General features: G+C 40.4%; 1 protein-coding gene across 6 annotated transcripts in view; it reads left to right on the top strand.

Annotated features, from left to right (window-relative positions):
• Positions 1 to 17,729, top strand: part of relch (RAB11 binding and LisH domain, coiled-coil and HEAT repeat containing) — a 42,446-nt gene that overhangs the window by 14,409 nt on the left and 10,308 nt on the right. For 3 of the 6 annotated variants that reach the window (XM_049564944.1, XM_049564940.1, XM_049564939.1), the window contains 17 exons: positions 63 to 192; positions 326 to 483; positions 1,308 to 1,383; positions 1,467 to 1,562; positions 2,399 to 2,422; positions 10,446 to 10,558; positions 10,697 to 10,787; positions 11,492 to 11,563; positions 11,665 to 11,805; positions 11,920 to 12,084; positions 12,532 to 12,679; positions 12,787 to 12,943; positions 13,081 to 13,204; positions 13,678 to 13,726; positions 15,329 to 15,408; positions 16,231 to 16,337; positions 17,216 to 17,315. In XM_049564944.1, the coding sequence (XP_049420901.1) occupies positions 63 to 192; positions 326 to 483; positions 1,308 to 1,383; positions 1,467 to 1,562; positions 2,399 to 2,422; positions 10,446 to 10,558; positions 10,697 to 10,787; positions 11,492 to 11,563; positions 11,665 to 11,805; positions 11,920 to 12,084; positions 12,532 to 12,679; positions 12,787 to 12,943; positions 13,081 to 13,204; positions 13,678 to 13,726; positions 15,329 to 15,408; positions 16,231 to 16,337; positions 17,216 to 17,315 (1,831 nt within the window). The remainder of the gene's footprint in view (positions 1 to 62; positions 193 to 325; positions 484 to 1,307; positions 1,384 to 1,466; positions 1,563 to 2,398; positions 2,423 to 10,445; positions 10,559 to 10,696; positions 10,788 to 11,491; positions 11,564 to 11,664; positions 11,806 to 11,919; positions 12,085 to 12,531; positions 12,680 to 12,786; positions 12,944 to 13,080; positions 13,205 to 13,677; positions 13,727 to 15,328; positions 15,409 to 16,230; positions 16,338 to 17,215; positions 17,316 to 17,729) is intronic. The other 3 variants (XM_049564945.1, XM_049564943.1, XM_049564941.1) reach the window with 1 other exon arrangement.

Genomic DNA, 17,729 nt, shown 5'->3' with positions numbered 1-17,729 from the left:
ATGAGAATTATGCAGTGTTTTCTGACCGTGTCCCCTCATGTTTCCTTTCCCCTCCCGCACAGTGAGATTCAAACACTAAAGAGGACTGTGTCCTCCCCACCTCCGGCCGCTCTGGACTTGGGCTCCCAGAATACATCCAATCCTTCCTCTTCCACCACCGCCATCACTTCCTCCACCGACCCTCCCTCTGTGGTATGTGCTCAATTTGATTATGTCATGCACAGATGTGCTTTAATAGCTATTTAAAATGTCTCAACGTAGTTTGAAAGAGGACTTTTCAAACATTTGACCCATTGATTCTAACGTAGTCTTGTCCTACCCTCAGCCTCCGACAGATAACGGCCAGTATCTGGACATCCGGGGTGTTTCAGAGCCTGAAACTAAACCAGACCCCCCCTCTGCTCAGAGCATATCACAGCCTCACCCACAGTCCCACAATAAGCTTAAGAGTCGGCCTCCTGTCCAGTTCGATCAGCCCAACAGGTGAGATATAAATAGACAATAGAAAAACTGGCAATCCTTGTGTCAATAATGTTCTGTTTGTCTATGGTGTGTGTCTTGGTACACATATAAGATGATAAGATTCTTTAACTCAGTCCTTATAAATTTAGCTGTGAGGTAGAATGCAGAAAATGATTTTCAGTGTACTCAGTACCAACTTGTTGAAGCCACATGGCCCAACTCAGTGTAGTTCCTAAATGCATCCACTAGATGGAGGTAGTGATCAGCCTATGCAGCAACAATGGACAGCACAAGAGCACTTTTTGGCAAGTGGCGGCCCTCCTCGGTGAAAATGTAACTTTTCTCAAAACACATAGCAGCCCTGGTGGGAATTAAACTTTTGACTTTTGCTCAACATTTCTTCCCACTATCCCACCCATGCTGCGGTATATTTAGTGCACTGACATCTAGTGAATCATCACTCAATGGAATACTATGTTTCGTCTATACCCTCATTTATTTCCCCTTTATGAGATTCACGTACAGTTCCAAAAAATTAGTGGCAAGATGCAGTTAGTCATCATCTGCTATTGAGCAGGTCCCAGTGCTGCTGTATTTTCTTGTAGCCAAGCTCCATCTATCCATAGATTTTTTTGAGTTCCACTGAAATACACAGCAGTGACACAGAAGTGTGGCCGCACTAAGCTCTCTGGCTCTCTGACAGATAGATCCAGTCCAGTCCTCAATCATTCAGTGGTCAGGGCAATCTTCAGAGTTCTTGCGGAGTACAGATTAAGTGGTAAAGACTGTCGTGACTGTCTTTTTTTTTCTTTTTCTTTGCTCTCTTGTTGTTTGCGGTGTTGCAGGAAGCTATCCCCGGCCTTCCTGCAAGCCCTGCTGTCCTTCTGCAGAATGTGCTCCGACAGCCGCCTGGGAGCAGAGGTCAGCATACTTTCATGCACACTTACAAACAGTGCGTTCATGTCATGACAGCACACAGTACTAAACGTTCCTCTCATTTCCAGGTGTCCCGCATAGCAGACAGTGAGGAGAGCGTGATGTTAATGCTGGGCCGCTGCCTCCCTCACATCGTCCCTAATGTCCTCCTTGCTAAACGAGAGGTAACCCCACTGCTGCTGCTCCTCCTGCTCCCCTCCTCCTCCTCCTTCTACCTGTGCCCCATTTCATTACTGTCATCATCACAGTTTTCTTCAGTCTTTTTGTAGTATCCAATAGATACACACACAGCAGTAGGGCTAAGCAAGGTGGAAAAATTTAGGAGAAGCTGCAGAGGACACAGTCATCTTCAGCGTGCCAATTCCTATGTAGATGGGCACTGAAGCAGTTCCAAACAACCTTTGCTGAAGGGGATAATCATGATGAAAGTGATTTTTCTGTTGATGATTCACCCACTTCACCATCTGCTATCGTGAGAAAGATTTAGTTTTGTTTGGTTTGAAAGAACGCCACCCTCCTCTTGGTTTGTGCCACAAGGCATTCCCAAAATTCAACTAGCATGCAGTTTAGTATGACACATCGTGTAGCGGCTTCCAGTGTTTTTGACAGCAGTCTAATTGGTGTGATTTCTCGTTTGTTTATGCTAATCATACTAACGTCTCAAACCTAATGTACTAATGCTGCCTAAGATCTGACTGTGTCTCCTGCTAGCACGCTCATTTAGACATTCGCAGTGCCAAACATAGACCTGCAGATACCCAGCTGACTTGTGTCTATCTATTGATTGGGAATATCACCTTCTTTTATAATGGCGTTTGCTTTCACCAGTGTCATCACCATCATCATCATTTCTCCTCTGCTGTTTTTGCCCCCCCCAACCCCACCCCCCACCCCTCCACAACACACGTTTGCTGTCCTTTTGTCTTCACTGGTTTTATTTTTTACTCTTCTCTTTTTCGTCTCACTCATTCTCTCACTCTCATGCATGCCTCTCTTCTAGAGAATGGTTGCACATCTTTGCCAGGTGAGTCTTTCACGCACTCATCTGCATGGTTCTCACATGACCTGTAGACCCAGAAATATGGAACTAATACCCAGCGCCTGTTGGCTACAACTGCTGCCACATTAGGGTCCAAGTTGCCAACAGCTAGCAGGTAGCTCTGACATTTCGTTAAAGTGCTAATGACTGTCATTTTGCAGTCTGGCATTGTCATGAAAGGAAATTTAGAAATTTATTTATAGCTAAAATATGAACTAACACGCAAAGATGACTCGAGGCATGCAGTTTTAGCTTCACAGTAGGTGGGTCATGTACTGAATGTCTCTTAAACCCAGTGTATCTTCTTTTCCAATTGGTTCCCTGTCTGATTTATTTGCTGTGGCTTTTGAGATTCTGCAGTGATTTTGATTAATCTGATAACAACTGTTTAAATGTAGCTTCATGCTATATTGTTATGGCTGCATAAAACCAAAGAAAAGTGTTTTAAAATGTCCTTGATATGAGGTGTGCAGTGATTCCAGGCAACTAAATGTAAACCAGCTTCCTCCCTTTAACTGTTGGGGAACATGTTTGCTTTTGTTTTGACAGTTGAAGTTTGAATATTAATTTCTACTGAGAAGAGAATGGGAGGAGATTTTAAAATAGATTAGGTATTAATAAACCTTTACTCCTTGCAAGCTATAATGTTGACACCTGCAATTTAATTCATATTACAGTGGAAACCTCTTATAGTGATCACAGTTCTTTTTTATTAGGGGCCGGGCAGGCAGTCCTGCCAGGACCCTCTTGTTTTCCAGCTTGTTCTTTCTTCTTCTTCTTTTTCTTCTTCTTCTTCTTCTTCCAAGGAAATCATACTTCACATGCGCGAAAAATCATCAAACTTTGCATAAAGGTCCAGTCCTATGGCAGATTTGCTCAGCTGCAAACACAAGTCAATAGCCCTGATGGTGGCGCTACAGCAAGTGTCTAAAGTTCAAAACTTTGAAAATTCACAACAAATCGAGCGTACGTGCTACAGCTTTGCAACTTTAACCAAAATGTAGCCCCAATGCTGAAGAAACTTTTGTACATTTAAACCTATTGCAAATTATGAAGTCCATCACTCTTAACTTAACTTCTTAAACCTATCTCCTCCCACAATTTTTGCTCAATTGACACCAAACTTACTACAAAGCATCTTCAGACTGTCCTTCACAAATTGTCCTCACAGATTTTTGATTTATCAAAAATTGAGCCTACAGTGCATCAAGATGTTTAACTGTAAACAGTGCTGTAAACATATACTTGCAAATTCTGGCTAAATAAATTTTCAATGTTCATGAAAAAAACTTGACAAAATTTTGGAGTCACGGTAGGTGACGTTCGGCAAATATCAGAATTTTATATCAAAAAAATGTAATTTTTAAACATCAGTTTTTCACTTATGGAGTAAATTAATCATTGTTAAAAACAAATTAACAACATCTCCATGCTGTCTAGATGCAATATGTGTATTTTCAGATTTTTGTCTTGATGACTGAATTTATGACAGCAGTTTGAAATCTGCCTGGACAGTTGCTGTCATCCTGGTAGCTTGCTTAGTCAATTTGTGAAGCCACGGATTTGTCACTTGCTAATTAGCTCAGTCAGATAGAAGATGCTCCTTGGTGTCAGAGATCATGAGTACAAGCCTCAACTGATGTACATTGTAGAGATGGGACCAAGTCACACATGTGCAAGTCTCAAGTAACTCTCAAGTCTTGACCTTCAAGTCTCAAGTAAGTCCCAAGTCATTTTTTCTTGGGCAAGTCAAGTCACAGGTTATGTCAAGTCAAGTCAAGTCCTGTAATAGGTCAAGTCAAGTCCAAGTCAGGTCACCTTATTATTGTAATTTTACCTGCAGAATCTGATCTTAATAAAGTGAAAAGACAAGATATAAGTCACTGTCAGTAAACATTGACTTCATCGCTGCAATGTTTACTTTGCAGGGACGACCCCCGTGCGTATGCGCACGCACGCGCACACACACACACACACACACACACACACACACACACACACACTAACCAAGGCAGCAGCCAAAATCACCCATTTAGCTCATTTAACCCTGTGTTGCTCATTCATAAAACGTACAGCCGGTCTTGTCATGAACCGGTCGGAATGTTCGCTCACGTTTTCTGGGGTTAATGTTAGCAAATAAATTAAAAAACATGCCTATCTGATATAAGAGGGCCTGTTTCTCCAATAAACACGTAAGGTACGTAGAGAGGGCATGACTGATTGACAGGGTAGTGATCCAATCATGACAACGCCATTCTCAGCCTGCGCTCCTACCGGGTAATCAACATTATTTTTTAAATTAATTTATTAATTTTATATTCTAACCGAAAACATGATGTGAATAACACTCAAGTCATCATGTCTCAAGTTAAGTCAAGTCCCGAGTCTTTAACTTCCAAGTCCGAGTCAAGTCTCAAGTCTTTTATTTTTTGTCAAGTCAAGTCACAAGTCATCAAAACAGCGACTCGAGTCGACTCGAGTCCAAGTCACAATGACTCAAGTCCCCATCTCTGGTACATTGTAATGGTAACTTTCTTGTTGTCTTCCTATTCTGCCTCTTGTTGCTCAGATTTGCCTAAAACTGCCCGGCTCCGACCATTGCTGTGCATCAGCTATAATTTTTTTTTGTTTCTTATGCAGATTACCATTGGATTTACATTTGCATATTTATCAAGTGAATATAAAGCAATAAAACGGATGGCTTCGCTTTTTACTAGATTTTATTGACTGCTTTAAAATGCAGCTGTTCCAAGCGCTTTTCAAATTACCGTCAGGTACTCGAAAATAAATTCCATTCTCGGCATCCTAAATGTTTTCCTCCATGTATTCTTGCCCCATCTGTCCCCGCTGCTCCTCAGGACATTCATCGCATGTCACCGTGTCAGCCTTAGCAGCCTCTCCGTGCAGTTCCATAAACACAATGTTCTCTTGCTTTTTAAATCGCTCAAGCCTATGGAAACCTTGGAATTGTCCTCTCCCAGGCTCGTTGCCAAGTCTTGTGCTTTCACCCTCACCAAAAGCATGCTCAAGCAGGCATTGCGTGACCGGGCATTATCAATCCCCTTGACGAAGGTGGCTTCAACCGCTAGTGCTTTCCTCGTGCGAGTAAAGTTTAAAAAAAAATTCAATTACCATAGTTTTAAATGTTTTTTCATATGTTGTTGTGTATGAAAAGACCCCAAATGACACTGTAAGTGCAAAGCGAATTACTTGATTATTATAAGCGAAATATTTAAACAGCATTTGTACAGGAATGTTTCTGTCCCAAGCTCTTTGATCCATACAATCACTAACTGTGATCAGTATAAGCGGTTTCCATAGTAGTATATTTGTGAGGCACTTAATTTGCACAGGTGGTCTGTCTACACATAACCGCTTGCATGCAATTTGTGTCCGTGTCTGTCAGTGACTGTAGGAACACCGTGTGCCTGAATTTTGCATACAGGGAAACAAAATGTGTTTCAAATGCTTGAAAGAGGTAAGTCTGGTTCGAGTAGTTCTCATTGGGGCTGCTTTGCATATCACAGTAGTTATATTGTTTCAGTCAACCTCTGACAGTTATGGAGAAGTTAATCTCTTCGCAAAATCAAGATAAACAAACTCGGGGGAGAGGATGACAAAGACAAAAACACAGCCGAACATTTGGGCCTCTAGGTCTGAGTGTTGTGGACTTTGTACTATATCCGTTAGATTCACCAACCATGACATTGCGTACACACACACACACACACACACACACACACACACACACACACACACACACACACATGCACAGCTGCTCACACTTACATCTTGCAACTTGAAGCTTTTTAACCACCATAAGCCTGGAGACACACCTTTAGTTGTCTGAACGTGACACCCACTTAAGAACAAAAGGTGTGGAACGATGCAGTGAAACTCTGCCTGCCACCTGGCTGTAATATCAGACACTGTAAATCATTAAACTTTAGATTTTTCTCCAATATACTGTGCTATTGTAGCATACTGATGAGCATTCTCTGCCAAGCTCCTCATTACTTACATTTCTCTTTTCTTGTGATAAAAAGGTTTTATTTGTAAACTTTTTGCAACACTTTTTTCTTGATCCCGTTAAATATATAGTAAAAGGTGTGTCCAGGCTTTCCAAGAAGTGGTATCACTATGAAGAGAGTAAACGCAGGCTGCAATGATTGACTTCCTTTTTCTAGTGGCCAGATTAACTGTGATCTTTAACGAACTACTGGCAAGACAAAGAACATTGACGGTGTTATCAGGGCTGTTAGGAGACAAAAGATTAGGCGTTAAGCTGTAACTCAAATGACAGATGCTGTTAACATTCTGTTTGTACTCAAGCTCTGGTTTCTCTGGTAATGCGGTAGGAAGTCAGAATGGATAAAAACAAAAGTTAGAATGATAGAAAAAAAATAGGCACCTGGAGGAGAGAATGCAAAGCAGCAAGACAAAAGTCAAAAAACTAAATTAAGTAGTAGTAGATGCTGCATTGTATGGATATTTATTTGTGCTACATACATGGTATTCATCACTGTATCTGGTTATCGCCTGTGTTCTTATTTCCTGTTAGTAAACATTTATGCACTTCATTTGATTATTGAAGTGTGAGATCACAAAAGAAACATTGGTAACAATTTACTTGAAGGTATCTACACAAGAGTGACATGACACTGTCATAACTATGACATGACGCGGTCATGAACCTGTCATGAACATTATGTACATGTCATAAACATTTATGACTGCTGTCATTAAGTGTCATGCGGTTTTTGTAATGACAAGTTGACATTGTTTGGGTTGTCTTGATTATGACAACTTGACAATAATCAAAGTGACATTACCAGAAGATGTCTTTGTCATGACAAGTTGACATTAAATTTGTTTGGGATGTCCTTATAATTAGCTGCAAAAACAGGCCAATAGTCCTGATGGTATACTTGCTAAATACATTTTCGATGTTCATTAAAAAAAATTACAAAATTTTGGAGTCATGGTAGATGATGTTTGGAAAATATCAGAATTTTATCTCAAAAACTGAATTTTTTACAGCATTTTGAATTTTGCTCTCGTGAACAACTGGAGTCAATGTAAAAATGGCATTTTTAAACATCAGTTTTTCACTTATGGAGCCAATAAATCATTGTTAAAAACAAATTACCAATATCTCCATGCTGTCTAGATGCAATTTCAGATTTTTGTCTTAATAACTGAATTTTTGACAGCTGTTTGAAATCTGCCTTTACACACTAACAGCTGCTGTCTTGCACACAGGTGACTGGCTTAGTCAATATGTGAAGCTACATGTGACATTTCTGTTTGCCAATTAGCTCAGTGAGATAGAGGATGGTTCTTGGTGTTGAAGATTGTGAGTCAAGCCTCAGCTCGTGCAACATTTCCATATGAGAAATCTACCCAAACTTTTCATAAAGGTCCAGTCCCATCATGCCAGATGTCCTCAACTGGAAACACAAGACAATAGTCCTGATGGTGGCGCTACAGCAAGCCTCTAAATTTCAAAACTTTGAAAATTCGTAACAAATCAACCATATGTGCTACAGCTTTGGAATTTTCACTTTGAAATTTGCTTTTCCATGGCATGGATGGCAACTGTCTGGCACCCTGATGCTTGGCTTAGTCAATTTGTGAAGCCACACATGAACTGTCACTTGCCAATTAGCTCAGTGAGCTAGAAGACGGACCTCAGTCTCAGAAGTTGTGAGTTCAAGCCTCAGCTAAGGCAGAACGGACATTCTAATGTGACAGTCCTATGTTCAGGCATCATGCTATGTGGATTAGAGACTATAATAATTGTGATCCAGGTGGTTTTGCGGAGAGACAAATACTCTTTATCAACACTTTTCCCTGTTATCCCTTGTCTCTTGTCCCTGTTCATTTGGCTTAGCTATCAGTCAATATGCAGAGTCTATTCAGTAGCTACTTTTACATTTTAAAAAAATGTTTTCATCTTTGTCACCATGGATAATGTTTAGCTTGAAGCTAGATCAGGCCAGTTTGTTCATAATTGCTAGCAGTTAATGTTATTCTTACTTTCTTGTTCTTGAGTTTTTTCTTTCCTTTGTATATTATGAGTCTGATCACTTCAGCCGCTCATCCACAATTTGAAGGGCATGCCATAATTATATGATGTAACTTCTATGTTGTGATATGCTTTGTTTTAGTGTGTGTGTTGCTCAGAATTGCCTAATTTTGCCTAAAATTGCCTGGCCCTGACCATTGCTGCGCAGCAGCTATAATGACAACTTGACATTAACCAGGACAACATTACCAGAAGTTGTCTTTGCCATGACAAGTTGACATTAAATTTGTTTGGGATGTCTTTATAATGACATGTTGACATTAACCAGGATGACATTACCAGAAGATGTCTTTGTTGTGACAACTTGACATTAACAAGAAATGCACCTCTTTTTGTGTTCATGATAAGTTGACATAATGATTGATACAAAGACATCCTCTGGTAATGTCACTTTGATCAGTGTCAAGTTGTCATAATCAAGACAACCCAAACAATGTCAACTTGTCATTACAAAAACACACTTAATGACAGCAGTCATAAATGTTTATGACATGTACATAATGTTCATGACAGGTTCATGACAGTGTCATGTCATGTTATGACAGTGTCATGTCACCCTTATATAGAAACCTTCAAGTAAAGTGTAACCGAAACATTTAATAATACAGATCTGGTAAGATTTGGTTAAGGTGGAATGGGAATGTGGGGTAACATTTGGATGCAGGCTCTTGCACATAGTGGTCCTTGGACTGGAATGTGCAGTCACTCGGCTCTTTGAAGTAAAGCATCAGGCCCCCCTGGCCTCTGGGTCCTGGCGTCGTGCTGTCCACTCTACCTGCCCACAGTGTTTATCCAAGACCGGTCAGATGTTTAACCTCCTGAAGGAGTCTTCACATCAGAAACACAGGAGTTCACACAGAAATAGAGCAGGATCAGCGTGGCTTCTGGCTTTTCAGATGTGTGCTGTTTATGAATTCCTTTATTTGTTTTATCAGGCCAGCGCTGTTAAGTCTCCAAAAATGTCTCTTGTGAAGATGTATGGTTTTTTCAGAGGCCGGGGCAGAGGATTATTGAATGTGACAGCTTAACTTCCCTAAATACAGTTAATTTGCAGGTTTTTTGACGCTTGAACTGATTTCACCCATATTGAACTCGTCATGTAGCCACTTAAAATGGCCCTCTGATACTTAAATGTCGTATTTTTACTTTTTAAAAGATAGCCAACATGGCACTGACTTCAGAGGGTTGGTCCAGCACTGAGCGGGTGACTCATCACAGCCTATCTTTACCCAAGTGTCTCTGTCAGGTCCATCTGTCCGTCCAGCGTTGGGGTTTTGCTCGCTCTTCCAGCACTTGGCAGGCAACTATGATATCTTCCTGGAAAAAAAACAGAGTTTGTTTGAAAAAAAACATATTTTTAACTCTGTGTGCACTCTCTAATTTGGGTGTGTGTGGCGGGAATTTAGGGCTGACCACAATTTGGCCATGGAGGCCCTGTATCAAGGGCAGCCGAGCTCTCTCCCCTCTGGCTGGAAGGTCCATAAACTCTGTCTGAACTCTGGGATAGAGCTGTGTTGTAGTAAGGGAGCTAGTGCAAAAAGGTATGTGTGTGTCTAAATGCAGCTGTGTCTGGGTGTGTGCATGCACTGTTTAAGTTTCTTCAGTACGTGGCTCTAATTGTATGTGCGTGACTCCAAAAGCCAAATGAGTCAAGGTATAACACCAACAAGGTATTGAAGGTAAGCATGTTTTCACTGGTGTTGACGGACTCCTGTTGGTTTCAGACCACAGGCCCCCTGTGTTTATTTCTCCCTTTGACTTTCCTGTTTTCTCTCCTCCTTTTATTCAACACCTCAATAGACCTCCAGGCCTGCTTGACTGCTAGCGACCATCCTTTCCTTGTGTGTTTCAACCCCATTCTCCTTTTGCGAAGATATCCAAACTGATGCCACTTCTGTCTCTTGTTTCTCTCGTCTTCAGGAGTTGATCCCACTCATCTTATGTACTGCCTGCCTTCACCCAGAGCCTAAAGAGAGAGACCAGCTCCTCCACATTCTCTTTAATTTAATCAAGAGACCAGATGATGAGCAAAGGTGTGTGTAGATGGAACGATATTCTGGTTGATCAACCTCTTGCGGAGATACCATTGTTAAGCCCCGAGAGAGAAAGACAGCTATGAGTTTATCCAGGAGTATGTTCTCATGTGTTTCTTTGTGTGTGTGTTTCCAAAGACAAATGATCTTGACAGGATGTGTTGCATTCGCGAGGCATGTGGGTCCCACGCGTGTCGAGGCTGAGCTACTTCCTCAGTGCTGGGAACAGGTACACTTCATATACTGCAGGTGGCCTTTGTTACTGAATATTCTGTCACTAATATTTTCTACAATGGAAATACAAAGAGGACTTCATCAACACTTTTTTTTTTAATTTCATCTTTTGTTGTTGTTTTCGTTAAGTTGTCTGTGACATTTCATTTCCACATCTGGAGGATGTTGTTGTTTCATTTTAGCACAAAGACTTTAGAATTAACGTCATTTTTGTTGTCGTTTCCACCTCTTCATAGATTTGACCAAAAGGAAAATACTTCTGTTTTACAAGAAATGCACAAAGCGCCAATGCAAAAATATTTCATTGTGCAGTATATTTGAAACAAATGTTAGTTGCATCTTGCATGTAGCGGGCACCCCATTCAGCATTGTTGTAATTGCATATTCTGACTCAGAAAATCACTGTTATTACCTCCATGGTGTCCCTGACTCATAATGATAGCAGTTTTGTTTTCATTGCCACCTGTGTCACCTCATGAAACACATTTATGGCAACAACAGCTGCCGGCAGTTTGGAGGCTGAGAATCTGCCTAGAATCACCAATAGTGGTTTCCACAGGGTCAGCGTGTTGATGATACTCGAGTTGTTTCCATTCCACCGTGGCTGCCCTCCAGTCTACTTCTCTTCTCCTTTTACCTTCTGTTTCTGAACTTCTTTTTGCACTTTTTTTTCTCTAAATATTTTCTCTTTTTTTGCAGATTAACCACAAATATCCAGAGAGGAGATTGTTGGTGGCGGAGTCCTGTGGGGCCTTAGCACCATACCTGCCTGTAAGAACATATGCATATACACATTAAAAAGTGATTTTACATGAATATAGATGAATAAAAAATTCATCTGTGTCCATCTGTTTTGCTTTCTGTCTCTGCAGAAGGAGATCCGTAGCTCCTTAGTGTTGTCCATGTTGCAGCAGATGCTCGCTGAGGATAAGGCTGACATGGTTAGAGAGGCTGTGGTCAAGAGTCTGGGTATCATCATGGGTTACATTGATGACCCTGACAAGTACTCCCAGGTATGTGTGTTGTGCGAAGGAAGTGTGTATAATATTAAGTGTTTTACTTTCTGTTTCTGTAAGTGCTTGTTGGTGAATCCTCCTCTCACGCGCATCATTGTGTGTATCTTCCAGGGTTTTGAGCTGATGCTGCTGTCACTGGGGGACCCATCAGAGCGGGTGGTCAGTGCAGTCCATCAGGTCTTCATTCCTGCCTTTGCTGCCTGGACTACAGAGCTGGGCACCCTGCAATCTGCACTCATCCCTTCTCTGTTGGCACGTATAGAGAAGCTACTTATGGTAAGTGCCTGCCTCAAACCTGAGAGCCTTTCTCATCCCATCCTGATAGTAAAAATCACGCTTGTTGAGCCAAAAACATCCAAATGATGTATATAATACATTGTATGTTCAAGACGTGTAATGCGCAGTAAATGAGAGGAAACAAATATTCAGAGCAAACGTGAAATTAAAGCAACATGCTGTAAACATGCACTAGAAAATCACTGGTAATGTAGATAAACATTGTAATGAAAACTACCCAGTGCTACAGGTAGGTGTATTTTCAATATGTCTACAGTAGTAGTTGACCCTTACAAACAAAATCTGCACAAATCTGACTACATCTGACTCTTAGTTTCCAAGCTACAGATCTCAGCACCACACAAACAATACATTTCACTGTCTCACATTTGTTCTCTTTGTCTCTTTTCTGTCATGCTCACCCTCCACACCTCCCTCTTTCTGTAGCAAGGAGAACATGGTCTGGATGAACACAAGCTCCACGTGTTCCTTTCGGCCCTGCAGTCTCTCATCCCTCCTCTGTTCGCCGTGGTGCTGCAGAACGCACCCTTCACCAGCAGAGCCAAGCTCAACGGAGACATACCTGCAATAGAGGGTGAGACAGCTACACACGGGGACACAAAAGAAGAAGTAGAAGTAGTAACTGTAAAAGTAAGACATGTCCTGATTTTCTCTTATGATCCTGTGTCGTTGGTCCTGCAGTGACGCGGTTCCCCAGGCCAGCGTCGCCCCTCCAGGACGTGGCAACCATCATCGGCAGCAGGGAGATGCTGAGTGCTCTGCTGCTGCTCTACGACCACCAGCTGGAGCATGAGGGAACCACTGGCTGGGACAGCCTGCTATGGGTGGTCAACCAACTGTGAGAAATGCACACACATACATGCGCGCACACACGTGTAAAGTCATATATGTATACAGACAGCTTTGTACATGGTATCATAAAAGCATACGCAAACAATCACAACGCTGATTGCCACCTGTCTGCTCTGTCTCCAGCCTTCCGCAGCTCATAGAGATCGTGGGTCGTATCAATGTCACGTCATCGACCTGCGTGCACGAGTTCTCACGCTTCTTCTGGAGGTTCTGTCGCACCTTCGGCAAGATTTTTACCAACGCTAAGGTAAAACCATGCAAGGGTACAAAAAAATGTGCTACTGCAACACTTCGATTTTAAAGTTGTAGTGCTCTCTCTCAGTTCAACTTATTTAAATTCTGCCTCTCCACTTAAAAGTCCAAAAAGTACCCACATGTTACATTTTTTGAATTGATAAATTCCAAAACCCATGTAAGCATGCACTTTATAGATATTTTCAGCCATTTTGAGTGTTTAAATTCTGAGAGTAAAATGTTTGCTCTACTTTGTACCTTGAAAATAAGGTATCCTAGCATGCACAAGGTGTCTGAAATATTAGTTTACTACTAACTTTCAAGGAACCTTTTCAGTGTAAATCTTTGCAAATGCAATTTTTTTCTTACCTTGTAAAGATATTCATCAAAAATCCATGTGAGGTATTGACAGTATTAACTGTTAAATGTCAATGATGTGTTTGAATATAAATTATGACATTTTGTTTATACTAATGAACTTTTCAGGTCAAACCACAGTTCCAAGAGATCCTCCGACTATCTGAGGAGAATGTTGGTGAGTCCAGATTAAACCTTCACATACACACAGATGTACATTTGTTGTAAGGCTTTCTCAGCTCCCTTAAGAGAATGTTGGTAGGTGGAGCTCAGGCGCAGGCACTGTTGATGTAAACAAGCTATTTGGAGTCAGTCCTGGGTGTTCCCCTCTTCTGTTTTTTTTTTTAATTCCGGACATGTTTCTGTAGTTATAAGAGGTGCTTGGTCTCAGCTGGCTGCCAAGTGATTTAGCCTTTGGTATTGTGGCCATTTATGAAATGTGTTTTGTATCGGGTCCCAGTCTGTGTTAAGGTCATTGTGACCTTACATTGCAATTGTCCTTTTCAGTATATTTTTGTCAAACCACAACGATGTAATGCATTCTGTAAACAACATGTTACAGACACAGTTGTGCCACCAAATGCCTAGCACAATATTATAGACTGCACCTCACCGCATGTTTTGTTTTGTATGATTGTACATTAGTGTATTGTTAATTTCTGTGATTAATTTGTCCAAAACAGTTGATGTTGGGGCGTCGGTGGCTTAGTGGTAGAGCAGGCGCCCTATGTACAAGGCTGTTGCCGCAGTGGCCCGGGTTCGAATCCAGCCTGTGGCCCTTTGCTGCATGTCATCCTCCCTCTCTCTCCCCCTTTCACACTTGTCTGTCCTGTCCATTAAAGGCAAAATGGCCAAAAAAATATCTTAAAAAAAAAAAAAAAAAGTTGATGGTTAGCGGTTACAGTGTGACCGTTGGTGAGTAACTGAGATACAAACGGTCACACTGTAACCGCTAACCATCAACTTTTTTTTTTTTTTCCAGCAGAGTCATACAATAACACAAACAAGCTAACTATCAGTTATTAGTTAGTGCAGTATAATCCAAGTTTGATTTATCCTGTCGTATGCACAGTACTTCCAGAGCAGACAGCCCTTTGACAGGGAACTGAACTCAAAGTGACACTTATCTCTGCTCTCTTCATAGCCAGACTCCATTGATGAAAAAAGTAATTTCACCTCACTGAACACAGGAGCTGCGGATCTAGTGCAACCTTGATAGTTAGCTTGTTTGTGTTATTGTATGACTCTGCTGAATCAAAACTAACCCTTTAAAAACACCAGAGTCCCACAATAACAAACTCACTGATCAAGGCAGCTGTGGACCAGCAGCTTAACCAGCAGTTAAGGGAGGTAAAAGTACTGTTTTTGTTAATGGAGTCTGGCTTTGAGGAGACCATAGGTAAGTGTCACTTTTAGTTCAGTTCCCCGTCAGAAAAGGCCGTCTGTTTGGGAATTACGGAGCGTATGACTAGATAAATGAGACTTGGATTATACTGCATGAGTTCTGACAGTTTGTTAACAGATGTTTTCATACAGTTATGCTGACCCATATGACTTCAGTCATCAAGAATTTTTTCTATTTTTGGATTCACCAGAGGCATGTGAAAAATGTTGTCTTAAAAGATTCTGCTGAGTTACTGATATGCAGATGGTCATTTGGGGGGTGAAGTATTACTTTAATAGCAGAAAAAAGAGTGTCAGTGTCAAATCTTGAGCCATGATTGTGTGAACAATCAGCGTCTCGTTTTTGGTTTTCATCCTGATTTTGTTCCTCTGTCAGATGTTACAGCAGGAAACGATATTCTCACCAAAGCCACAGTCCCTATCTATGCCACTGGAGTGCTGACTTGTTACAACCAGGTAAATTAAGCAGACCACAGCCAAAACGTAGCTGACCTAGGGCTGGATGATGTGGAGAAAATCATATATCATTAAATTTTTGACCAAATACCTCAATATTGATATTGTGACAATATTGTAAAGTTGACTATTGGTCCTTCACGCTTTATTCATTATATTTATCATGAGGTTTTTCATAAGTAATCATCAGTAATGTGGATACAATTATTAATGAGTAAAGGCAAATAATAGAGCAGCTAGAACAGTCTGGTAAGTTCAGAAAATCACATCTCTTTACTGTAATGCAGCCTTTAAAACCAGGAAAAGCCTACACTTACAATATATCCAAAATCTAAGACAATATTAAGTCTCATACCATGATAGTGATATACTATTTATATATTGCCCAGCCCTAAGCTGACCTGAAGTTGATTTATAAGAGTCTTGCAAGATAAATCAAGCAATAACTTAATGATTTCCTCCGTATAGTTCATTGACATAAAGAGTATTTTTGGTCCTATTCTTAGTCACGAGGGAAAATCCACTGCAAAACACATTAAGCCGCCACATGTTCTTGTTTTGATTTTAGGTCCACGAAATTATGCGGCACTTGCAAAACACTGTGGACAGCACATGCTGTATTTTTATTTACCTTTCAACACAACATTTCAACAAAATATGGTCAGAACAGCTCATTTTATCTCATTGTGAAAGTGACAAAGGATGAATGCTGTCCCAAAATGCTCCCAAGTGATCTGTAGAAATGTGCACGTATATGTACAAATTAAGATGGAGATGTTGATTTATTTGTCGACTGATAAAAATGAAATGACCTCTGTACAGGACGAGGATCGCAAGTTGTTGGTGGGTTTCCTGGAGGATGTCATGACAACACTGTCCCTGTCCCATGCACCTCTGGACAGCTTAAAGGCTTCCTTTGTAGAGCTAGGGTGAGACACACACACATACATTCCTACATTACCAACAGTGGACTGTCATTCCACACTACCAAGTGAGGACCACTGTTTCTGGTCATTTAGAAAAAACAAAAATGACATTTTTATTCATTTTTATTTATTTATTTTTTCAACAATATAATATTACTTTTGTTCAACCACACAAATATTCCTACAACAGATTTCATCATCATTGATGCTAACGAACATAAGAGCTAATTCTAGCAGCTGATGTGTCAGCAAAGCAAGTATCAGAAAGAAAGTTAATTTGATCGAACTAAAACAGATGATTTCAAACAGTGCTGATTAAAAAATAACGTGTGAATACTGTATCAGTATTCAAAGCACTGTTGGAGTATTTTTGTACACAATCTTCTATATGCCATTGTCATGGTATATCTTAGCTGGTCTTTGTAACCATGTGTAGTTGCCCTTTTTGCACTTTTATGGTTGGCTGTTCTTTATAGTGATCTTACTTTGTGTTTTATATTGCTTGTTCTATGTTGTCTTTAACTTATACTGCTGCCTGTCTTGGCCAGGACACTCTTAAAAACGTTTTGTTTTTTTATTTATTCTCAGGTTTTTCTGGTTAAACAAATTTAAAAAAGAAAAATAATTGCTGTAATATGACAAAGAAAAAAACACCATAGCAGTTTTTCTGTAGTGAGTGATGCTCGATTCAGGGTGAAAAATTATGTCACAAAAGCAGATTGAATGGATTGATTTTTATTTATTGACATATACTTCCTCCTTTTACAGTGTAACCTATTTACAGCGTTGTGTGGAAAAACTTTTCTCACAGTTTGAAAGTCAGTTGTTTATTGACAGCTGCCACAGTATTACCCACTATTTACTTTATGCTCTATTTTCAGTGCCAACCCAGTGTACCATGAATTGCTGCTCACTGTTCTGTGGTATGGGGTCGTCCATACCTCTGCACTGGTCCGGTGTACTGCAGCACGGATGTTTGAGGTAGAGAACACACACACAGATAGTGTATTGAACTTATTAAAGATGTTTGGATTTCTGATTGGCTATCATTTACAAAAATGTCATTGTTGATGCAATTATTCCTTTTTACATTTTTAGAAACACATTAGCATAAATGATTTTTGCTCTTTTATAGCGTATATACCAGTAGAATAGTCTAGTAATAGTATAATGTGACTGCACAATTATGGACGAAATGGTATGTTAGAGTTAAAGCATCTTAACTTTATACAGACAATACATTCTAAATTAAAGTATACATACTGTATTTTTGTACTATAATTGCAGTCACACACAGTTATGCTGTCTTTTGTTATAGTTACGATATTCATGTTTATCTTTTTGCTGTACATGTGCTAGCTCTGCTTGCTATTGCTGCTGTTTATTATGCATTTG

Source organism: Epinephelus fuscoguttatus, linkage group LG21, assembly GCF_011397635.1.
Source record: "Epinephelus fuscoguttatus linkage group LG21, E.fuscoguttatus.final_Chr_v1".
Taxonomy (NCBI): Eukaryota; Metazoa; Chordata; class Actinopteri; order Perciformes; family Serranidae; genus Epinephelus; species Epinephelus fuscoguttatus.
This window is presented reverse-complemented; position numbering and strand designations above follow the sequence as displayed.